The following is a 22,643-nucleotide window of genomic DNA, read 5'->3' on the forward strand; positions in this document are numbered from 1 at the left end:
CCAAGCTCTGATGCCAAGAGGCAAACCCAATCTCTGCCCCGCTGTTGAACCAGGGGAAAAAATTTTGGATGCTTAAGGGTTGCACATGCTGTACTTAGTTACTAGAGGTGCATTTTAATTTAGCTTTGCATAAGTACATTTGCTAGTGAAAATTAAAACATCAGAGTTCAGGTCAACCAGCACCATGCCTTTCCCAAAGCCAGAGCCTGCCTGCTTCCTGTGCCATGCCTGTCCTGCACTCCCTTCATAGCTCCTCAGTCTCAGGCAAAGTGTTTTCCCCATCCTCATGTCAATCTTCCCACCTCTTTAAGAAGAGACTCCAAGACTCACATGTGCTCCATCCTTTCCCTCTCTATTCCTGCAACTGAAGTAGGTCATTCTCATTCAGGTTCCTATGAGTCTGTTCACCGATAGAATCAAAAGCAGAATCAGGAAATACAGAGGCATTTGCTAGAATTACATTTTTTTGCATCTTCCACTGAGACATGCAGTTACTCATGTTTTCAAAGGATTCTCACAAGCCTTTAAATCCCTCTGCTCTGAAATCTTTTCTCACCTACAAGAAAGAATTTAGAGCTGCAGCAGAGAAGTAACAGGGCTATAGTGTGAAATTAACCCATATCCTTCATTGCAGATCTCCTATGAGGACGTGGACCGCCTGAAAGGATTAGCTGTCATTGAGAACATGAGGGTACCGCACTTTTTGCAAGACCACGCCCGGTATATGGAGCACTTGGAAAAGATCATGGAAGTCAATGAGCTGACTGATGAGGAGCTCCAGGATCTCATAAATTAGAAGCATTAGCCCACCATTCACTTACCTGGTGCAACTGAGAATGTAGAACTGGACTTCCCAGAGCTCGCAAAAATGGACTTAGGAGGGGCAGGGTGGGAGGGAAAGGTGGCCAGAACATGTGGAATTCAGAAAAAGTCCCTCTGTGTTCCTTTTGCATTGTGATTGCATACTGATTGTTTTTCAAAAGGTTTGTGCATTTTTAAAAATTTGGCTTAGGAATTCCTTTGCCGTGACCCGTCCAATCATCTGCTCTGTTTTATATGCTAGGTATAGTGCTTGACACTGTCTTTTGTAAGATACTGCCTTTTCCATCCAGGTTTAGAGGTGGAGGAAAGGAGAAAGAGGAGAAATTCCCCCTTATTTCACTTGTGTTTGCCCTGTCTTTGTTCATAGCTTTCACGGTTCATAGCAACAGAACTGCTGTAGATTATGCTACATCGCTGTCTGTACTAGTCTTTCTCATTTGGTCATCGCTGCAATGAAAAAAAAGAAAGTCTAAGAACACAGTGCACAGAAGCAGGTCTTTGTGCCATAATATCAAAGCTCTGTAATGCTATAAAAAGTTTTGGGTTTTTTTACTGGGAGATTTAGCATTTAAAAAAAAAAAAGATAGGTATTGCTGTTTTAATAACTGTAAGCAGGTAGCAAAGTTATTCCCTTTATCCCCTCAAACAGTTACACTGTTCCACATCTGTATCCATATAGTACATGTTTCAGGAAGCTGAATTCTGGGAAGGGTCTCCCTCCTTTGAGGACAAGCATAGCATGTCTAGGAAGTTCAACATTGCAGTGTTTTAGAAGAAGGATTGGGCAGAACTGTGATTTCATTACTTATGTGTTTTAAATAAATTCAGGAACACAGCGATGTGATTCACCCAGTAGGCAACACCCAATTCTTCTCCGGGTCACCTGAGCCTACAGAGGGTCAAGTCACTTTTTGAGCAGTACCTCCACGCTACAGCAAGCCTGAGCTTGCAGAGCTCATAAAAGAAACAAGATGTGAATGGGGGGGTGGGGAAAGAAGACTCACAAGTGCCCTATTCCTGTGTTCCAACAGAAGTGCTGCACCACTCTGAAGCAACCTTACCTCTGTTTTAACTGCCAGTGCTATATCCAGAATCAAGAAGAGAAAGCACCTTACTGTAAGGCATGGCTCCTCATGTGAGAAATAGCTTAGATGTTGCAGGATGGCTTCTTACATAAACTACATTTTCTGAATCCAGAGTATTGGGGAATTATCAAAGCAAATTTTTCAGGTGCAAAGCAAAAAGTTTTGCACCTGAAGTATTCTGACAAAGGGTTTTGTTTTAGTAGATGACATTTTACCAGGGTTCCTCTGAACTCCCGGGAAGCAGCTATGGTAGGAGAGGCTGGACAGGAACAAGTGAGAGCTTCAGACGGAGCTTCAGCTGTTTCTCCCCCTTCTGCCTTGTCTCACGGGTAACAGGCCCAGCATTGGATAGGCAAACAGATGGAGCCAAGGTTTCCTCCACACCATGTTTGGATGGACCTGAGCCCTGGTATTGCTCCCTCCCTGCTTATCCTGTTCTTCAATGAAACAGATGGAATAACCCTCCCACCTTATTTTACGCCCAGGACATTACTAGCCATTACAGCAAAGTCCTGTGAACGCGTTTCCTGATCCATAGGGAAATCTGTGAGGAAAAGCTCTCAGTTGGCTAAGAGGTATGAAGTTTTTTGAATAATCCCATGAAAGCAGCTGCCTTTCAGATAGTATTGCAGGTGCATTTGCAGTGGCTGGCTGGCTGACTGCTTCAAAAAAGCAAATGCGCTCAACAAGCATAAATTTACTAAATTTGGTTATTTTCAAGGCAGGGACTAAGAACTGCTCGCAGCAGCCTTAATTTTGTATTGTCAGTATTGTTTACGAGCTGAAAGGCTTTCAGCCTCTGTATGCTGAAATAAAAGCCCTTTTCCTCTCCCTCCCCCCTTCATGCTGTCCAGTTTGATCACTTGTAATTTCGCCTGCCCAACTTTGTTTCAGAGCTGTGCTGAGTAGACACGGTGTTGCAGCAGCCTGACAGGAACCATTTGCAATCACGTACCCACGTGCTCCAGGTTTTGGTTCCTTTGCCAGAAGCTGTAAGAAAGCCACACATGGCTGAGGGCGAGTCAAAGACTGCAGTCAAAAGCTGTCTTTGGAGTAAATTGGGCAGAGATCATTTGAGCTACACCACAGGAGAATCTGGCTCATTTTGCTGACTCGGGTATGTGAAAGGGCCAGTCCTTTATGAAAGGCACAACTTCAAACTGGTTTTTTCTTTACAGGAGAGAGCGCTGCCTTCCTCCAGTGACTTCTACATAAGCAAAGTGCTTTTCCTCCTCCCCCAGTAGTAATGTCTTATAATCTAAGTGTATGTACATAATGTGTCCTCGAAACCAGGAGGCTGTGCCAGTCACCCTGCTTTGCTGCAAAATCCCATGCCTACTAGCCCATCATCTAACAGCCAGTTGACTCTTACCACTCTGTAGCCCTAAACGCTACTACAGGCCTTTTTGGTTTACTCAAACACCTGCATCACGTTTCCTTCAAAGCAGTAGGTGCCGTGAAACTTCTGTTCTTTGTTGTTCTAGAAATAGATTTGCTTCGTGCAAGGTTGGAGTCTGGAAGTGGTCAGTGTCAAAGTAATACTGCAGCAATAGATGAAGCTGTCAGCTTCTGTTTTCAGTATTAGGTTTGTCCTTCCTCCTTTGTAAAAGTGTTTCAAATTTTGAAGTGTGGCTTTTGTAAATTTTCCTGATTTTTTTTTTTTTTCTCACTGCGAAGAGGCTGGTTAATAAGTCATGGTACCGAAGTTCTGTAATAAGGCGTATGGGCAGCAGTGCACGTGAGCTCGCATCGCTACACAGTTTCACGATGTCAATGATGCGATGACAGCTTTTCCTAGCAGTCTGGCTCAGTCGCTTTGCTGTGTATCCACGTCTCGCTACTTCTACATCATTCCTATACAGAAACGTGGCCAACATCGGAAAAGCCTGCCCGTTTCACCCAACCAATTTTAAATGGCATTTTTTACAAGTTTTACAAATAAAGGTAAATGAAAGAATGACAGAGATGAGAGCACTGAAGTGTTACATCGTGTTGTGTGAGAGCATTACTCTCTTTTGATGGCATCAGCTCTACGGCTAGTTGGACTTCCCAAGCTGTGCGTTAAAGAGGGCTTTCAGATGCAGTTTTGAAAAACATCACTTGGGGTTGGAGTCAGGAAGGGTCTATTGAAATGCTACATGGGGTACAGCTCCCTCTGCCCTGTCAGAAGGCCTGGCTGCTCATGGGAAATTACACACCCTCCCTTTTTCTACGTTAGGGTCTGAGGCATCATCGGAGCCACTTGGCTGCGATGCGTTTCTCACTGCCATCCATGCGGGAAATGGCAAGTCCAAATGTTCCACTTTCAACACTTTGATCCACCTCCCCTCTCCCCTGCTGCTTCATTTCAGAGCTCCTTGTTCCCTCTCACACTGGCAAATGTGCTTGCTTATCTCCAGGGAGTCCCATCATCTCCTTCTGGTTCAGCTCCCTCATGTATAAGTAAGGGTAACATTTAAGGGTTGTGGGTTCTTTTTAATGGAAATACTTTAAAAGTCATTAGCTGATGTGCCTTACAAGATAGCTAAATATTACTGCATTACATTCCCCCTCCCTTGCTAGCTAGTTCAGAAAACTCAGCCTGAAATCTTCCCCCTCCCTGCAGGCTCCCAGATCACCACTGTTCTCCCTCGCCCAGTGCTTCCCAGATACGCCTTCTACAGTATCAGTGTCAGCAGTGCGAAACGCAACGCTCAAGCTTTGCTGGGCAGGTATATTTCAGTACTGAATAAATTTCACGTCTGCTACAGGTGATCTGCAGGAATACCGCAGCTCTGAAATCCTTTTTCCCGCGCTTGACTGCCAGGCTTGTGAAGCTGGATGCCCTGCAAACAGTTTCAGGAGCAACTCGAGCACCAAGAGTCTCAGTGATGCTCCTGCTTGCCTGGTGAGGCAGGAAAGCTGGAAATCATTTATGCTGGAAACCAGGATGGAAGTCTGACAACACATAAGTCAGGGTGGAAGTTGAGAGACACACTATCTAACCCAAGAGAAAAGCAAAAAGGAAAGAGTTGGAACAATTGGAGGTTTTTAAGGAAGTGTTAATTTAAAAGTGTCTTAATTTTCATAATATATTAGCACCAAATTAAGAAGTTGTTTGAGTTCTTTTCAGAAGGCAGTTTAAAACGATCTTGTGTATCTTTATGCAAAGGGGAGAAACTATTTTGGCTTCACTGAACAATTATAGACTTTTCACAACTGAAAGTCTATATTAGATTAAATCCAGAAAATCTGGATATTGAATTTGAAACCCATTCATTTACACAGATTCAATAGTTAAAAGATGCCATCAGGATTACCTTTCAAGGCACAGCCATACCCTTCCCATTAAAGTTGTCTAAATTAATTTCCTATGGCGCTGCTGAAACGTTTTCTATCTTCCCCAACTGCATAGTGCCTCCGAAACATTTTAAGTCCCTTTTCCTCAAGTGTCTATGGACACACAGGGAAAAGTACAGCATTATTTCACCTCCTTAGATAATGAAGAAACCAAGGCTGAAGTTATGACTACACTGGCCACTGTACGAAGCAGGAAAGAACACTGATGGAGACCACACAGCCCAGGCTCACGCGAGTGAGCAGGTTTGGGTTGGACAGACATGGTTTTGAAGAGAAAAAAATTCCTAAGAACACTTGGTGGTGGGAAAAACGGAACTGGTGATGCAGGCGTGGCCCCAGGCCACGGAACTCCTCTCATGCCGCAGGGTCAGAGCGGGGGGGATGCCTCCCCGCAGGGACCCTCCCCCCTGGCCTGTGCGATGCTCAGGGGCTGTGGAGAAGAAAAAGGGCACATGCCAACACCAGCCCCCTTGCACAGCTACTCTAATATAGCAGCGCTGGGCTCATGTTCAGGCCCTGTCCCAGCAGTGCCCTGAAAATTGCACTTGGAGGGTCTCATGTATATATATTAGGGCCCAATTTCCATTTCACACCACATCACAGGCAAGAGACCGGCCCAACTGTCTCCTCCAGCTTACTTGCTTATTTATTCTGCTTGGATTTTGTGCTGGTCTCTACCACTCACCCTTCAAGCTGTGTTTATTTAGTCCCAGTCTTTCACCTTCCTTTTTATCTCAAGATAAGTTCACTACCACATCATCCATCTCTGAGCCTAGAAAGTAAATCATTCACTCTGAGCCACCAAAAAAATCCATATGTGATCTATGAATCAAGCTCTTCTTCTCCTTCCTCTCCCCCTGCCAATATTTTAAGGCTGAGGTCCTCTGTAATTTTTATCTTCCTTACAGCTTTCAGAAAAGAGCTTTTCCAGGTTTGGGAAAGATTTGTCACCAGACATACAGGACCATATGGAGAAGCCTCCATCTGTGATTCACTTCTCCATCTGCTCTCCCATCTCCATCCTTCCTCCTTTCCCAGCCCCTATCTGCCCCACACTCCTCCAGCTCCCAGCATCCTTGCTCAGACATTTTTCCACCCTTCTCCTTAGGACCCTCCATGTTGCAGCTGTGTCCTAGACATGCATCACTTCGGAGAGCCCCTGTGCCATTCCTGCCAGCCTGTTGGCACACTCCCACTACCCCCCACTCCCCGTGCGTTTGCAATCTCTCACATGTCCCCTCCACCCTCCCCCAACTCTCTGAGGCTCCTTTATGGGCCTCTGACTGTCCCAAGAGCAAAAGAAATCTTTTTCCTTCTGTTTTGAAGTGAAAAACGTGATTAAGTGTAGCTCTGGTCACACCTGCCTGTTACATCGCTACCTTCCTGCTGCAGACAGAAAGGAGCCTGGTGGGACAGGCTTATTTCTAAGCATAAAGCAAAGCATGGTGCTACAAGCAGATGTACTACTTCTCTCCATCCCAGAGGCGATGGACAGGGAAATGCACAGTGTGTATCAGCTGACCAGTATTGCCACCCTTCAGGTCTCCACATACGCCTCCATACATCCCCCCAGGCGCAGGGCAGAAGGCAGGGAGGAAACCGAGCACACATCCTTCTCCTCCAGCACCTTCCTGACCCAAGGGAGCACTTGGGTAGATGAGGGCAGGGTGAGAAGTCCCTTTAGAGCAGCTGGGGAAACCTCACGTGCAAAGGCGAAGAGTAGCATGACCACAGAATTACTAGAAAAATGAATAACAGTGTTACAGTTGAAAGAATCAGGTTAAAATTAAGGTTTCCCCCAAACGACAGTACACGAGAGTACCAGAGTGCCCAGCCAGTCACACACGGAGTGATCTTTGTGAGAGCAGGCTGATAACTTCAAGCAGTAAGAGAAGGGGGACATAAGTAACCACCCAGCTGCAAGGCAGCCCCTCTTGTCTACCAGCATGCCAAGGTCTGAAGGGGGTCTGAAGGGATGGTCTGGAAAAGAAAGAGCTTCCTTGAAGGCCACTCCCTAAAAACTGGTGGGAAAGTACTCTGAGAGCTCGATGCTGGTGCTCCTTGTGTTCTCTCTTCACCCAAAGTTTGAGAAATATTGCAGTTCAGGTCTGTGCACATTCCATTTTATTTTCTTTTTAAACAAGGCCTGTGCTTTCACACAGGTAAGAGAGAGACACTTTTGGACATCCCTCAGGCTGGGAACATCTCAGCATGCACAGTTATGAGATGGCCAGAAGGATGGGCCATCAAAGGGTCACCGAGCCACTTAGGAAATCAGTGTATATGTAACCTCTGGGGACTCTGGAGTAAGTCCTTTTAGCTACTTTGATTCTATGCAGGAGCTTTTTTACTTCCAGATACGAGGTAAAAATGACTTAAGACTTAAAAACCTAAAAAACAAACAAACAAAAATCTCATATTATTCCCTGATGAGAAAAGGGTCTGCTTGAATGTGCATGTATCTTCATATTATATGCTGTCCTATATACACGTGGCCCCTCATAAAAGGCACTCCATCACAGAGTTGCGGCCTCCTGACATTACTTATAACCAAAGCAGTAACCAGCAGCAGCAAAAGGTTTGTAGCAACACCTCCGTGAGGGTCCCTGTTGTTCCTTTGTACAAGGTATGTTCTCAGTGGCTCCAAAGTTATAAGCTGTTAAGCCTTATTATCTCCTAAAGTGCTTTAAAGGGTGGGGAGGAAACCCAACCCAAACCCATAGGAAAAAGCAGAGGAGCCAGGCAGCAGCAGAGGCTGGGGTAAGCAGCTAAAGGCTCCATCAGCAACTGTGGTCATGTCCTGCTGGACATGGGACGCAGCCCAAAACTGCTGAGTGGCAACAGCAAGAGCTGTGCAGCTGCTGGCAAGGTGCTTCTGTCACACCCCAAGAGTGGCGGATTCATGAAGAGTTGCTGCTGCCCCTCTTCTGAGGATGAAAAAAGCTGCTGCAAGCTGTTTCCCACAAGATCCCTGCTTCACAGTCAATGGGACTCCTCACACAGGGGAGAACTTTGTGTTTTGCTTTGGAAAAACAAATGAACACAAGCCTCCTAAAAAGATTTTCCCATCTAGAAAGCCTATGGAAGTGCGAAATCTGGGAAGTCCAGGAAATGCCTGGGTGGCTTTGCCTTACTTCCTGCAGCTATGGAAAAGCTCATAACCTAAATAGAGGACAATTCCACCCAATTTCTGAGTGCTTAAATTTATGACCTGAAGTGCCCCTAGAGAACAGCAGCTGCTGCCCCAGGAGCTCTGCTTCCCATCACGTCTGGCTTCTGCCCGTACCCAGCATGCTCCTTCAATTTTAAAACCAAAAATCAACTCACTCTCAAAAGAAGGCATTAAAATGTCTGGGAAAACCTTGAAATCCCCTGGGCTGGCCCTTTCCTCTTCTTTTCTAGGAATGCTGAACACCAATTCCCACGATGGCTCAAGAGTGTTAACCACGGCTGGTTACCTTGTGTGGTCAAGCTTCCACCCCTGCTGCACCAGGATTCATTCAACCTGCCGCTGCCACGACCTGGTCCTTGGAAGTTTGTTTCCAGGACAGTTATTTAGTTGTGTCCAAAATACTCCTCCTGTATCGCAACTCCTTTTTTTAGACCATTTGCAGCACTGCTTGGTGCAACACCACCACAAAGCCAAGTGACAAAATGGACATTTGCCAAACAAATCCTCCTAACAAGCCCACAGGATAAAGCAGAGGCTTTACTCTGAAGCAAACGGGTCAGAGCAAATAGGAAAGGGGAATAATTTGGCTGTGGATATTTTAAAAGCCTTCACCACAGGGAGCAAAGAGGAGAGGCCAAACAGCAGACTTACCCCCACTCAGCCTCGGTGAGCAGGGCGCTGCTTTAAACTTTTATTTCAACTTGAAAACTCAACTGTGACCCACCAGAAGCCACCTCTCAGAGGCTGCCAGGAGGAGACCAGAGGTCTGCTGCAAAAGCCACCACTGTGGGACCTCACCAGCCACAGCCACCACAGGGACCATGGGCTGCGCATCAGCTGTCACCACATCACCTGGCCAGGGGAGGTCTGGGGCTAGCATGAGTCAGGAGGAGACAAGAGGTAGTGCTTGGCTGTAAGAACGCAGCCAGGCTCCACATACAGTGGGCAGGGAACCACCTTTTGCTGTGCACAGGTGAGCTGAACTGCCTTCCAGAAGTGACTACACTTAAGAAAAAAATAAACCTGGACCAAATCAGTCTGTAGCCACTGGTGACATTACTTATGAGGCAAGACCCAGCCTCACTAAATTTGAGCTCCTAAGGGGAACATAAAATACACAAGGTGAAAAGCCTGTATCAGGCCTCTTGAGAGAAAGACTCACTGTTTCTGTGCCGCCTCCATCATCGCAGCCTTCCTTGGCGCTGCCAGGGTAACACAGACACAGAAAGCTGAGCTAGCCTTGCTTCTGCTATAAGCATCTTGAAATAAAATTGCTATTCACGTTTGCTCTCACAGTTGCAGGAGGAAGCTGGCCACCACTTCAGCTTCTGAACCACTACAACATGACAAATGCTCTCAGGAACTTCAAAATCCAACAGGCTCACAACCACCTCATTTTTCTCCAAGAATGTCACACACAAAATGCAAAACAAGCTTTTTAAAACCAGGGAAGCCATCAAGATGGTCAGGCACTGCTGATTCCCAACATAAACTAACCAGGCACATACCTTGTATTGATGCCCCACGTAAGGCAGAACTCCACCTGTAGGTATCAAACTCCTCTATCCTCCTCCCTCTGACTCTGTAGGACCCATCTTACTCCAAAACATCTTTTTATTCACCAAATAATCATCTTTCCAGAGCTCCCACTTAACCTCCCAGCAGGCTGGGCTGAGCAACCTCAGGCTACAGACCAGCCTCATTAACCTTCCCTACAGCTCACATGGGTTACAAGAGTGATTCAGGTCATTTCCCCCACCAGCAGCCCAGGCTAATAAGCAACTCGTTAGCCAAAGCAAGGGACCCTCCTGCAACTGTGAGCACTGCTGCTTGCAGATCACCACCCGTGCAGGAGACTGCAGGTGCTCCTCTAGGCTTTGGTGTCTACATTTTTTTCACACCTGCAGCAGACTAAATGGGATCTCGGCCTTTCAAGTTTTATTTCTAGAGCTATAAAATAATTTCAGCCTCCAAACACATTTATAGCAGCAAAACACTGTCAAACACTAGTTGGTACAAGAAAGTATGTTCTTGGGAATTTTACTGCAGCTTATCTCATGCGATAAGGCAACTCTATTGCATCCCCACCTGTATTTCACAGTGGTCCAGTGAGAGTTGTTTGGGGGATCTGGTGCCACTCGAATTAAGGGGGACAACAAAATATTGCCTGGTAGAAAAGGACAAAGCAACAGCAAGGATCCGGAATAAAAGCTGCATCCAAGCTCTCCCACTAGCTTCTTTAATGACCAGGGACAAATGCCTGCACTTCCTATTTTCAACAGGGAATGCTGAGCAAGTAGAGATATATTTTTGGTCCGATGCTCTGAACTCTTAGCTGTTCACTCAATCTCTTGAAACATCAATGAAACCTCCCTCAGTCTGAAAGTCCCACCCAGACTATTCCACCTTCCTTCAGGTTTAGTTTTGCATATAGTCAGAAAAGCTGTTTGAAATATTCCCCTGTATATGTTTGCATGTGAATTAATTCAGTTGTTGCTACCTGAAATGAGACGGTATTTCAGAAAGTTAAAGTAATGAAAATGCTACAAGAATATGATACTGTTTTGCTCTAATACCTTTAGTAACAACGTAACCTTTGGTGTGGCACCACTGCCAGGAGTAGTTTTCCCTTTACGTCCCAGTGAGTCATGCCAGAGAGCTTTCCTTTCCACTCAGGAGCAAAATGCGTGGTCATCTGCAGCCCGGAGCAGAAGGCGCTGGGCTAGTGGGCAGCTCAGCACCTTTCACACTCAACCTACTTCTTTTGCAGATGCTGAATTGCTTTGTCCAGTCCTTATATGTTTCCCTTCTAGGTCAGTGTTTATTAATTGCTACTTGAAAAATTTTATGTGAGTGGCAAATTTAGTGCTCCATCCCCGGCACTGTCATGGCAGCATGCTGACTGAAGTCCTCCCCACCCAGGACATGCACAGAAACAAACCTTAGAAGCAGGCACCATCCCTGTCGCATGCACAATAACCATACGCTGTATTCAGACTCCCTGTTGCGGTGCCTGGACCAGGTTTATGCAGCGACGAAGCTCAGGATAGTGATACATAACTGCCTGGTCTTCCAGAGGGAGAAATTGAAAACCCCTAAAAAATCGATGGCAAAGGTTGGTGCAACATGTGTGTCAGCCTCTGCAGTGATCACATGAGGGTGGGCTATCTATAGACCTCCCATCCAACGTATGGCCTATTTCTCCCCGATGCAGAGCCCTGCTCAGAACGCCAACTGCTAGACAAAGACTCAGGGCTACATCTCCTCTTTGATGCCACTTGCAGGGCCAGAGACCAGGGCTCTTCCTGTGAGATCCCCAAGAGGGAGCAAAGCAAAGGGCCCTGGAGACGTGGACCAGGTTCTGCAGAGGGACAAGTTGGTGGTTTCCCAGCTCCTGAAGGGCTCCTGAAGGAATAAACAACGCTGAATGCTGCATGCCAAACAAAAAGCCAAAGTCCAGCTCCAGGAAGCCCTTCTGGGGCAAAACGCACCCTGCCAGGAGCATAAGAAGAGAGGAAGGACAACGGGCACCCACATCCATGTGGGGGTGCGGAGGAACAGGGCCTCTCCAGGGTGAGTCCAAGGGACCACTCAGGCCTCATTTCAGGTCATGTAGGGACCAGCTCCAGCAGCTTTTGCAAGTGCTGAATGGCATTTGTGACTTGCCAAGAATTTCCGTGGTGTCTCTCTTTTTGGGGCCTCTCTTATTCCCTCAGTTAACAAGGAGGCAAAGGAAAATAACCATCACTCCCCCCTCACCCTCACAGCAAAGCCCTGCTCGGCTGCATTTTAGCAAAGATCCTGTACAGTATTAAAAGTACACTTTATTAGCTGTACAATTCTCATCCAAATCTCCAGGTGTGGAAATGTCCACTGTGTCCCCAGAAAAAGTTGCAGGCTGCTCCGCTGCCTTGAGATGCCCCACAACTGTCCAGGAGGGGCACGAAGTCAGGGCCACGAAAATCAAGTGCTGATGCTTTCTAGGTGCAGGGAGGAGAGTGGGAACAAGGGAGAGGGGGAGGCAGTCCTGCTCCGCCGCTGAGCCGCGAGCAAACAGAGCCTTTGACTGCTCCCTGGGGGGCAGAAGAGGCACCCTCAAGTTCACGTTATCGTTCGTGCTTAGTGTGGGAGTCGTTGCGTTCAACCGTCACCCCATTCCCATTCCGCGTCACCTCCTTCCTGTTCCAGTCCTTTTCCAGGTAAAATTCAGCGAGCACGGGGCAGTGGTCCGAAGCCACCCCACCCCAGGACCAGTTATCAGGGATCCATGGGTTTGTAAGGCCTTCTCGCACAACAGCCCAGTGGCCTGCATGAAAAAGAATCACAGAGAAAGAGGTAAGTAACATTGCCCAAAATCAACGCATGCTTCCAACCAAACAAAAGGTTACACATCCTCACTGAAAAGCAGCTCTACCTGTGAAAACCTTTTTCAAGCTCCGACTGATCCAGATGTTATCCAGTGACTTGGACCCTTGTGGGTTCTTTGTGCTGATGTTGGTGAAGGTGCTGGAGGGGACCAGGTGATGGAACTTTTCCTTCCTCAGGATGTCGTGGTCGCTGCTGTCTGGGGCCTGGTTAAAATCTCCGAGGATGATCACGTCTTTTTCTCCTAGAAAACAGAAAAAATAGAAATGAATGGAAGAAATGGACATCCGTCGCTTAAGTACAAGAGGGAGAAAGGACAAATGGGAGAAGGAAAAATACAAATACCAACTAGCAAAGATGACTTTACTTTGACCTCCTGAAAGAAATGCTGTTTAAAGCCTTTTTCACTGGCTATTTACTCATGGCCATTCTCTTAATGACAATAAAAAATGGCCAGTACACATTTCACGCTTGTTTTTAAGTATCATCTCATTTATATTAGTGTCCTTTGCTTGCTATTCACTGATAGTGACTAACTTGAACACAAGCAGTTCTGGTCTTAGAGTTTTTTAGAAATCTGTGACTTTGTAAGCTTATTTTTTTCTTTTTCTGCAAGAAACACATATTAGCTTTAGCTTGTCCTGACATTGTCTTTTTATAGATTTTCAGTAAGAGTCAAGGATACTTCTGTGAGGATCCCAGGAAGACACAGACTTATGCTGGTATATACCTGAGTCCCAAAAGTGCAGTGCTCGTTCTAACCCTGTGCATTTAAGAAAGCCCAAGGAACAAGCCCGAGGAGCAGCCTGCAATCCTGACGGCAGACGATGAGTTCACAAACCACACAGACACTCCCTGACTACAGCAGCTTGCCTTTGCCCGGCTGACTGAAGGGATACTGCTGAACTTGGGATGTCTTAGATTTTGTCTAGGGCTGAATTTTCAAAGAAACAAAGGGAATTACTTCAAATGCTCATCAAAAAAATCCTGTCTTCATGTGAACAGAGCATTACCTCTGTTACATTTTATTTCCAACCCGAATGAAGTGAGAAAGGGAACTCCTAATTTCATATCCACAATGTGTGCTCTCCTAGCTCCACAGCTGCAGATGGGGACATCCCAACTGTGCAGTGGGGTAAGAGGACACATGTCCCAGTGCCCATCTCAAACCACTGCCAGAAATTTCTGGTAAGACAAACTCAAGAATGCTGATAGCTGCTCAGAGATGCTGCGTTACAGCTTGGTCCTGGAGAAGGAGGAAGATGCTAAAAGGAGGCAAAAAATGCACTAAAATTTATCCCAAAGCTGAATTCAGAGACAAGAAATATGAGATTCTGTAAGCCCTTTCCTTCCTGGAGTTGAAGTGTGGAGGGAGAAGGCGTGGACAGATGGATTTGCTTTACCATACCTAGTGCTCACAGATAAGCCAGCTGTTGCTGTAGAAGCAGCTAGCCAGGAGAGGGAGCGCAAGTTAAGCAACAAAATCTATTCCACTCCTGTCTTGCACTGCTTGACAGACGCGTTGGGAAAGAGCTGGAGAGAAGTGAGATTGATAGCGTATGACTTACAAAACCAAATCATTTAAAACACGCTGCTTCCTAAGATGCAGAGAGGCCATGAAACAATAGTGAAACTATTTGTGGTTTCTCTACCCTTCCCTTTGCAAGTCACAAATAATATTGGAAATGACAGGAAGTTTAAATAATGTTCCATAAAGTGTTGTGACAGTGGCCTTCCCACCTTTAAAAGAAACAAAAAACCCAAACGTGAGTCTAAGCTCTTTTAAGCTCCATCAGAACCCAAAAGAAAATCAGTGCTTGTCTAATGGGACAACAGTGCTTGCTGGGAGCTGGTGGCTTTGCGTGCATCTCATGGCAAAAACCCAAGATCTCTCACTTGGCAGGACCAGGAAGCCTGAAACGCAACTGCGCCATCTCAGTCACACAGGACTAATGCTTGCTTAATGGCCAAGGCAGCACTCAGCTCCTTCCATGCTTTCAGCTTGGCTGTATAAGTGGGGAAAAGCCATTACAGAAACCCCTGGAGCACATCCTTGGGGAAGTGGGGGCGTTTAAAAATGACAGAGAGGCAGGGAACTTAACAGCAGTATCCTGATCCTGCACAAAATGTATTCTATTCTTAAAGTACTTGCACTTCTTTTAGTAAATCCTCAAGCCGATTTCCCTTGCATGAAAAACCTATGAACAAAACATAATCACAAGGGAAAATTTTAACTGACTGCTCTGTTGTGGACAGTTTAGAAAGGCAGAGGCTAAATGACCCAGCACCTAGACATGTGCTCAGAAGAAGGTAGTTAGTTAGCCTGCGGCATGCACTGGGAGGGAGTTACTCTATTCTTCACCCACTTAAATTTTTGCATGCAGAATAACTAAGCATAAAATCAAAATGCAGTGTAAAGTTGACAGACGGAACTGGCTGGGGTGTGTTGAAGAAGCGAAAACCCGATTTGCCATTGAGGAGGGAAAGGATTGCTTCTGGTCCCCTCTTGCAGAAGTTTTTGGGGCTCCCCATGATTGCAAATCACCAGGGAAAAGGCTGGGCAGCCCTGCACTAAGCAGGAAAAGCAGGCAACACCAAATTTCTAGATAACCACCAACTTAATTTCCCCTTGTCCTGGCTCGCTCTCAGCCCTGCTCCTGCCTCTGCCAGCTCCTGCAACAGCAACGCCACACACAGCAGCTTCATCTTTTGTCCACCTTCTGCAGCTCCCAACTGACATCAAGCAGGGAAAGAAGCAAACCTGCCTGGTTCCTCCTGGGTACGTGACTTCGCCTGATCGGTGGCCCCTGGGACCCTCAGCTGAGGCAGGGAGCAGCCGAGAGGCACCACACAGCAGCTGAAGCACTCGGGTCTAACGGATCAGCCCTAACAGCTCTTGGCCAAACTTAGCAAAAGGTCTGGAAGAATTCACGCCCTTGCCCATAATGAGAGTTGGTAACTGATTGAAAACAGCGGTTACAATGTCCACAGTTAAAATCAGATGGGGGAAAAAAGAAAATCGAGACAATACTACTGAGGCTGTGATGTGATTTTCCTCCTTTGAAGCAAGCAGGAGTTTGAGACTGGCAGGGCTCGTTCGTCCACCTCCACAGGACTGAGCAGCAGAGAGTGCCTGAGCCAGAGGCTCCTCAGCTGTTGCAATGTGGTCCTCCTTCTCCTCCCATAGGACAGAGCAGCAAGCGCTCCCTTACCAACCCACCTTTTGCTGCAGAGATCCCTCCCACAGACTACAGTGTCCCACAAGGACCCAGAGCCTCCGCCCGGTGGGACGTGGTGGCAGACAGCCTGCAGCAGACAGGTTTGTGTCCTGTTACCTCTCATGGGTGCTCCCACATGCTTTCAGACCCATTGGGCTCAAAGCAACCCTGCCCTTGCCAGCAGAAAACTCCTCAGGCGAGAAGAAAAGTCCAGCCTGTTTGCAAATGCATCTGCAAACTCACCGAAGCACCAGTGACTTTTAGCAGTGTCTGCAGGTGGCTCTCGGCCAGCAAAGCAAAGCGCTGCTGTAACTCAGCCCTGTGCTGCAGTGGCTGAACACCCGTGTGCCAATGCAATCAGCTGAGGGACTTCCAGTGCCTGTAGAAAGTCTGCAGTGTTGAAATCTGCTTTCCTGCAGGAACGGGGAAAGCCTCCTTTGCTTCATGGCAGTCCGAAGAGACACCTGTAGGATACTCTCCCTGACTTTCCTATGCCCTGAATGAGCCCCCTCATGAATTAAGCAGACCCTTACACCCCCAAATCCTTCCTGGAGAGAGTGAGAAGCAGATGATGAGAAGGATGTGATGGCACATCAGCTGCTAAGAGCCTCCCTACTGCCTCTCAAAGGTCTTTTCAGCCTAGCGCCCAATGCATGGGTAACCTGTGGAATATGGCCAAGCTGGATGGGAGAAGATGACTAAGCCAACATCCTGGTCTCTGGGTCCAAGAACTACCAGCACATCCAGAATAGCATGTGTGTGCTGCCCATGGTCATCACACTGAAGATGAGCTGGTGGACTTCTTGAGAGAAGGCAGAAGGGCTGCAGCAAAGGGTTAGCTATGAGCACCCAACAGCCACTGCCTCTCTCCTGTACTGCTGAAGGGAAAGAAAGAGGGGGAAAAAGGAACCAGGACCCACGGGTCTGATGGGAGAAATATGGGGACACTAGAGCTCTGCATGACAGGAGGCTGAGGATAGTAACCAAATTTCCTCAGATGCTCACACGTCTCTTTTTAAGAACTAAAGACAACAGAGTAGGAGTCTAAGCAAAATGGGAGCAGAAACTCAAATTTACTGCAGTACCCACAGACAAATCAGTCCTTATTACTCATATTTTATGGATTCGTTTGGAAGAAATTGAAGGATGGCGGTAATTTTAAGCATGACATTAATTTTGGCAAGGTAATCCAGTACCTCAAAGTAACATGTGTGTACTTTCATTTGTTTAGGAAACAAGACCTGCATCCCACAAGTTAGGAGGAATATGAATCTCTTCTTTTGTGAAAGACTAAGCCAAGAACAAGCATGCTCCAGTAACGTGCCTACCATATGAAAATAAACACATGAAAGAAAGAGAAGCCCTAATGCCGACAGTCTAAATTTAGATGCAGTGGAAATGCAACTCTGTTGACTTTGGAAGAGCTACACATTCATCTGTGTCTCAGTTCAGCCTTTGGGGATTAAACAAATGATCCTTTTGTTTACCTTCATCATTTCCAGTTTCAAGGTACGTGGACAAATACTTAAATCAGCTCTGACTGACTTCTTGCAGCTCAAAAGGAAAAACAATAGAAGATGCAAAAACTGCGAATACTTCTTGTGTTATACAAGAGGGATATTAATGCTTCCAAGTGACCAGCCTTGCTAAACTGGGCCAAGCTGAAAATTATCATACATACAATCTTGTAACCCTTTTGTGTCTTTGTTAAGGAGTAAACAAAGGGCTAGATTTTTCTATTCCTTTAACAAGATCAGCAACAATTAGAATCTGAAATGTGCTTTTCTGCTTCATAAGAAATTGAGTTTAATCTGCAAGCTTCAAAGAAAGAAGCAAATTATCAGAAATGAGGTAAAGAAATTCAGCTGCCTATTACATTGCTCAAATTCCGATCTAAATGCTGGTGTCAAACCAGAGCAACTTATTTGAAATCAACAAAATTAGCCTGCATATTGCATGGAGGTACTAAAGCAGGATTTGGTTTCTTATTAGCAGCCATCTCCTGATTTGCATTTGGTTTTCCAAAGTACTTCCAATTATCAAAAAAGTAAATATATAGAACCTATTTCTTTTGGAAAAAAGCCATTAAGCTTTGTTCTTAATGTTAACATTAATGTTAACATTATAATTATAATCTTAATATATAATATATTAATATAATCTTAATGTTAACAAAGCTTAACATTAAGCTTTGTAAAAGGTTTAGAGGGGAAGCTGTATGAGAAGCAGCTAAAGTCACTTCGTTTGTTCAGCCCAAAGAGGAGACTGAGGAGACACCTCATCACGGTCTACAGCTTCCTCACAAGGGGAGGAGGAGGGGCAGGCGCTGATCTCTCCTCTCTGGTGACCAGTGACAGGACCCGAGGGAACGGCAGGAAGATGTGCCCGGGGAGGTTTGGGTTGGATATTAGGAAAAGGTTCTTCCCCCAGAGGGTGGTGGAGCACTAGCACAGGCTCCGCGGGGAGGCAGTCACGGCACCAAGCCTGACGATATTCAGGAAGCACTGAGACAGTGCCCTGAGGCACACGGTGTGAATTTTGGGGCTGTCCTGTGCAGGGACAGGAGTTGGACTTGACGATCCTTGTGGGTCCCTTCCAACTCAGGACATTCTATGATTCTATTCTGTTATCAGGTAGGTGTCATTTCCACAAAGCACTTCAAAAAGGGTCTTAATCCTGGTGACTTTTTTTTTTATTTGGCTGAACTTGCTCTTACAGTAGTGTAAAATCAGAAAAACTTCATTTGAAAAATGGCATCAAAGCCAGTAGGATCCGCACCTCGAGTACTGTGTTCAGTTTTGGGCCCCTCACTACAAGAAGGACATTGAGGTGCTGGAGCGTGTCCAGAGAAGGGCAACAAAGCTGGTGAAGGGTCTGGAGAACAAGTCTTACGAGGAGCAGCTGAGGGAGCTGGGGTTGTTTAGTCTGGAGAAGAGGAGGCTGAGGGGAGACCTTATCGCTCTCTACAACTACCTGAAAGGAGGTTGTAGCGAGGCAGGGGTCGGTGTCTTCTCCCTAGTAACAAGCAATAGGATGAGAGGAAATGGCCTCAAGATGCACCAGGGGAAGTTTAGGCTGGATATTAGGAAAAACTTCTTCACTGAAAGGGTTGTCAGGCATTGGAACAGGCTGCCCAGGGGGTGGTGGAGTCTCCATCCCTGAAGGTATTTAAAAGAAGGGTAGACGTGGTGCTTGAGGATATGGCTTAGTGGTGGACTTGGCAGTGCTAGGTTAGCGGTTGGACTCGATGATCTTAAGGGTCTTTTCCAACCTTAACAATTTTATGATTCTATGATCTCCTGTGTTGTTTGTGTTAATTAGGAAAGACAATAAGACAATGAGCAAGGGAAAAGCACATTTGCCACCGTATGATGCATCATTCAAATTCAAATACCAGTAAATACAATTACAAGGCTGATGAGGATATCTGTGAAACTCGCACTGAGATAGATTATTTTTTTTAAAAAAAATTCCTTTTGATTAGATAAACTGGCCAGCATGCATGTGATAGCTGGCAGGACAAAAACTGCCCTACCTTTCAGAGTCTCCTGCAAAGTCTGTGCAAAGGCTGCCAGTTTGTGGCTGTCATGGTTCTTCCCGGTATTCTCTCCTGACGAGGGTGACAAGGCCAGATGAAGGTTAACCAGCATTAGATCATTCATCCCAACCTGGCGGAGGAAGGAGGAGGTATCAATGCCACGCAGACAGCACATGGAAGGTCACAAAGCAAAACCACGCGCCTGTTCCCCGTACTTTCGGTAGCAAATGTGGGTGACTAGGACTCACTTTGCTACGCATGTGGTGTGTTGTGTTTGTCTTGGTTTTGGGATGAAGAGGGGGAAGGTGTTTTGCAGCTTTCTTTGCAATAACCTGGCACCCTCTCAGTTCTGGGGAAACTGGTTTGCAAATGCAAACAGCTTCTTTCCACCACAGCTGCAGAAAGAAGCCAGCTGCTTATGAAAATCAGTTTATGCAAATCCATTTGTTAATAAGCTACAAATAATATCATGGTCATTACATGGGCTCATTACTACTCTCTTGTGATTAGCCCTGGCCCATCCCAGAGACTAACCAAGAAGCTTAATGTACCTTCAAAAGAGCTGTTGGCTCCCTGCTATCTTCCACTTACCTTCTGGGACTCACTTGGCACAAGTAATACTTACTCCTAATATCGACCTATTTAGATTATTAATTAATTATTATTAAATATTATTAATAATGTGTTTATTCACAATTATTTTATTAATGCTTCTTTCAAAGCATTACCAGAGATGTCAGTTTCCCCAAACTAGACCTCTCCATAACAGCCCGTGCAGAGATGGGCTCTCTCTGCTTGTATGCTCCCTCAAGCATATGTACGAGAACAGTTTCCAAAAAGCAGGATGTTCTTTTAGATGAGTTCAGCCTAGTGAAAAAGCGTTAAAATGGCAACTCTGCAGTATGCCAGCAACATAAGATAGATCAGCCTGAGTGTCTCAGGAGCACTGTGCTTTCTCTCTCTCTCTCTCTCTCTCTCTCTCTCTGCCTCCATTCTGCTTACACTTACCTCTCTCTACTCACAATCTGTGGCACTGACAAGAATCACAACCCTGTGGCTGGCTGCTCCTTGTCCTTGCTGCATTAATTTGGTAAAAGCAGAACAAGGTGACCAGTGACCTCTGTCATGCTTTCGGTGGCTGTGGATGCTACTGAAGATCCACTGACCCTCACATGCCCAAATGCTCCCTTGCGGCAGATTTTGCTCCCACAGGAGCAAGGGAAAGAACTGACTGGTGGTCTGCCATACGTATTAAGGCCCACTAAGCACCCTTCTATAATTAAACCATGAGACAGTGCTGAAGTGATGGATGGGTTACAGCCTCAGGCAAATTTATATCTGTTAGAAAACTGTGTCTCTTTCCATCTCACCCAAGTTTTTTAAATAAAAGCTAAACTCCGCAAGGGTCGGCTGGTGCAACAGCAGTTACCTTGAAATGTGCAAGATACGGGTGCGGATATGAGTTCTTCCCATTGCCGTTAGTCTGTGCACTCTCCTGAGATGAAGCATCTTTTAGTTCAATGCCAGCTGTTGTATCCCAGAGGAAGCCAGAATATTCAACCCCCTGGAATTAAAAAAAAAAAGAAAGAGAAAAGCCAGTAGTAAGAAAGTAAAAGCAAAACATTCTGCCCGAATGCAGCCCCCTAGATTAAACTTTCACCCGCAAGTTTCAGTACCACTGTTTCTGTTGGCAGTGGTGTACATCACTCTCAAAATATGCAGAGGCAATAAAAGACAATGCAGGTTTATGTCCTGGCTTGGCGTCTGCTGAGGGCAGGAAGCCCAACTCGCTGTGCACAAGCGTAAAGGAGAAACAGCATCCTAGGCTATCAGTAGGAGATAAAGAGGACAGGTGGAAACGCTTCTTTATCTCACCCTGGCCAACCCCCCCCCAGATGTGGGAGGAACACTTCCTGGACATCCCCATGACTTCCCTGAAAACTGAGAGCACCAAGGTTGAAACACAAATTGCTCTACTACCTGTAGCCCCTTGCATCTGTACACTGGCTATCAGACACCCAGGTAACTTTAGCACTGCTTGGTCCAGCCAATGATTTAATAAGCTGTTCTATCTTATACAGGGGGAGTGCATTTAGGACCACTGCAGGGGTGAAAGATAAAGGTGCTGCTTCTCAAGTGTTTACGCTGATACAGTCCTCGTTTCCTCCTAGTCCAGGCAGGGCATCAGATTCTTCTGAGTGTGGTCAATAACGAGGTAGTTTATTACCCAGATGATTATTTGTTCAACCCTGAGCTCAGTGCCTTGTAGTATCACTGGGCAACTGCTAGGGCTTGCGGTAGATGATGCTGCACATTGCTGTTCCTTCTTCCCATGCCACACAGCATCTTACAGTCTTCTGTCACCCGCAAGCTAAAAATATCCAGGCTCCTTGAGTCTCTTGGCATGAAATCTGGTCTAGACCTCTCAGCCCCGCCAATCTTCTCTGTCTCTTCTCCAGCTCAAACGTTTCACACTCAGCTCTTTGCTCCTTTCAGCTCTGTTTCTATGATTCTGCATGAGGTTTTTTTTATTACTTCAGGAGGTAGAAAGAGCATTTTCAGCAAGCTGCCTGCCCCAATCGCACCAGCAGCAGTATCTAATTCAAAGTTTGTCAGCCTCTCCTCCCATCACCCAGACACCATTTTCACTAGTATCATTCAATCCCGCTTCCCTTAGCAAATAGTAGTTAAATCCACCACAAGGAAGTTTTTTTTTTTCCATTTCAGCTGCAATAAACAAGTGTTATCTGCTCAGCTGACTTCCTGTGAGCCTTGAAAGGCAGTATTATGGTTGGATAAAATCCTTTGGTTGCTCCTTTAGATAATTAACTTCCAAAATACTGATAAAATCATTCTACCAGTTGGAAGTCTAAGGTCTGAAAACTGCTATTGGAAAAGATGTGGAAGAATAAAACTGCTGTCAACAGCTGCTTGCTATTCCCTGGCTCCAGATTTCACATCAACATGGTGGTCAAAAGTCACTGCTTAGTTGAAGGCCAAATGCCTGGCACACATGGAAATACAAGCCTGAAGCACCATCCACCATCTTGCATTATTTAGCCCTAAGGAGCATCCTGAGATCAGCTTGTGCCAAAGAAGCTATA

At 46.0% G+C, this 22,643-nt stretch overlaps 2 protein-coding genes across 2 annotated transcripts in view; one reads left to right on the top strand and one right to left on the bottom strand.

Annotated features, from left to right (window-relative positions):
* Positions 1–2,749, top strand: part of MATCAP2 (microtubule associated tyrosine carboxypeptidase 2) — a 28,037-nt gene extending 25,288 nt beyond the window's left edge. The window contains exon 7 of the mRNA XM_075083585.1: positions 635–2,749. Within this exon, the coding sequence (XP_074939686.1) occupies positions 635–796 (162 nt within the window). The 3' untranslated portion in view covers positions 797–2,749. The remainder of the gene's footprint in view (positions 1–634) is intronic.
* A 9,473-nt stretch (positions 2,750–12,222) lies between these two features.
* The window catches only part of EEPD1 (endonuclease/exonuclease/phosphatase family domain containing 1), a 65,672-nt gene continuing 55,251 nt past the window's right edge, over positions 12,223–22,643 (bottom strand). The window contains exons 5-8 of the mRNA XM_075083586.1: positions 20,969–21,103; positions 19,537–19,669; positions 12,833–13,027; positions 12,223–12,724 (exon numbers count right to left, since the gene is read on the bottom strand). Coding sequence (XP_074939687.1) covers positions 12,525–12,724; positions 12,833–13,027; positions 19,537–19,669; positions 20,969–21,103 — 663 coding nt within the window. The 3' untranslated portion in view covers positions 12,223–12,524. The remainder of the gene's footprint in view (positions 12,725–12,832; positions 13,028–19,536; positions 19,670–20,968; positions 21,104–22,643) is intronic.

This window comes from Phalacrocorax aristotelis, chromosome 2 (genome assembly GCF_949628215.1).
Source record: "Phalacrocorax aristotelis chromosome 2, bGulAri2.1, whole genome shotgun sequence".
Taxonomy (NCBI): Eukaryota; Metazoa; Chordata; class Aves; order Suliformes; family Phalacrocoracidae; genus Phalacrocorax; species Phalacrocorax aristotelis.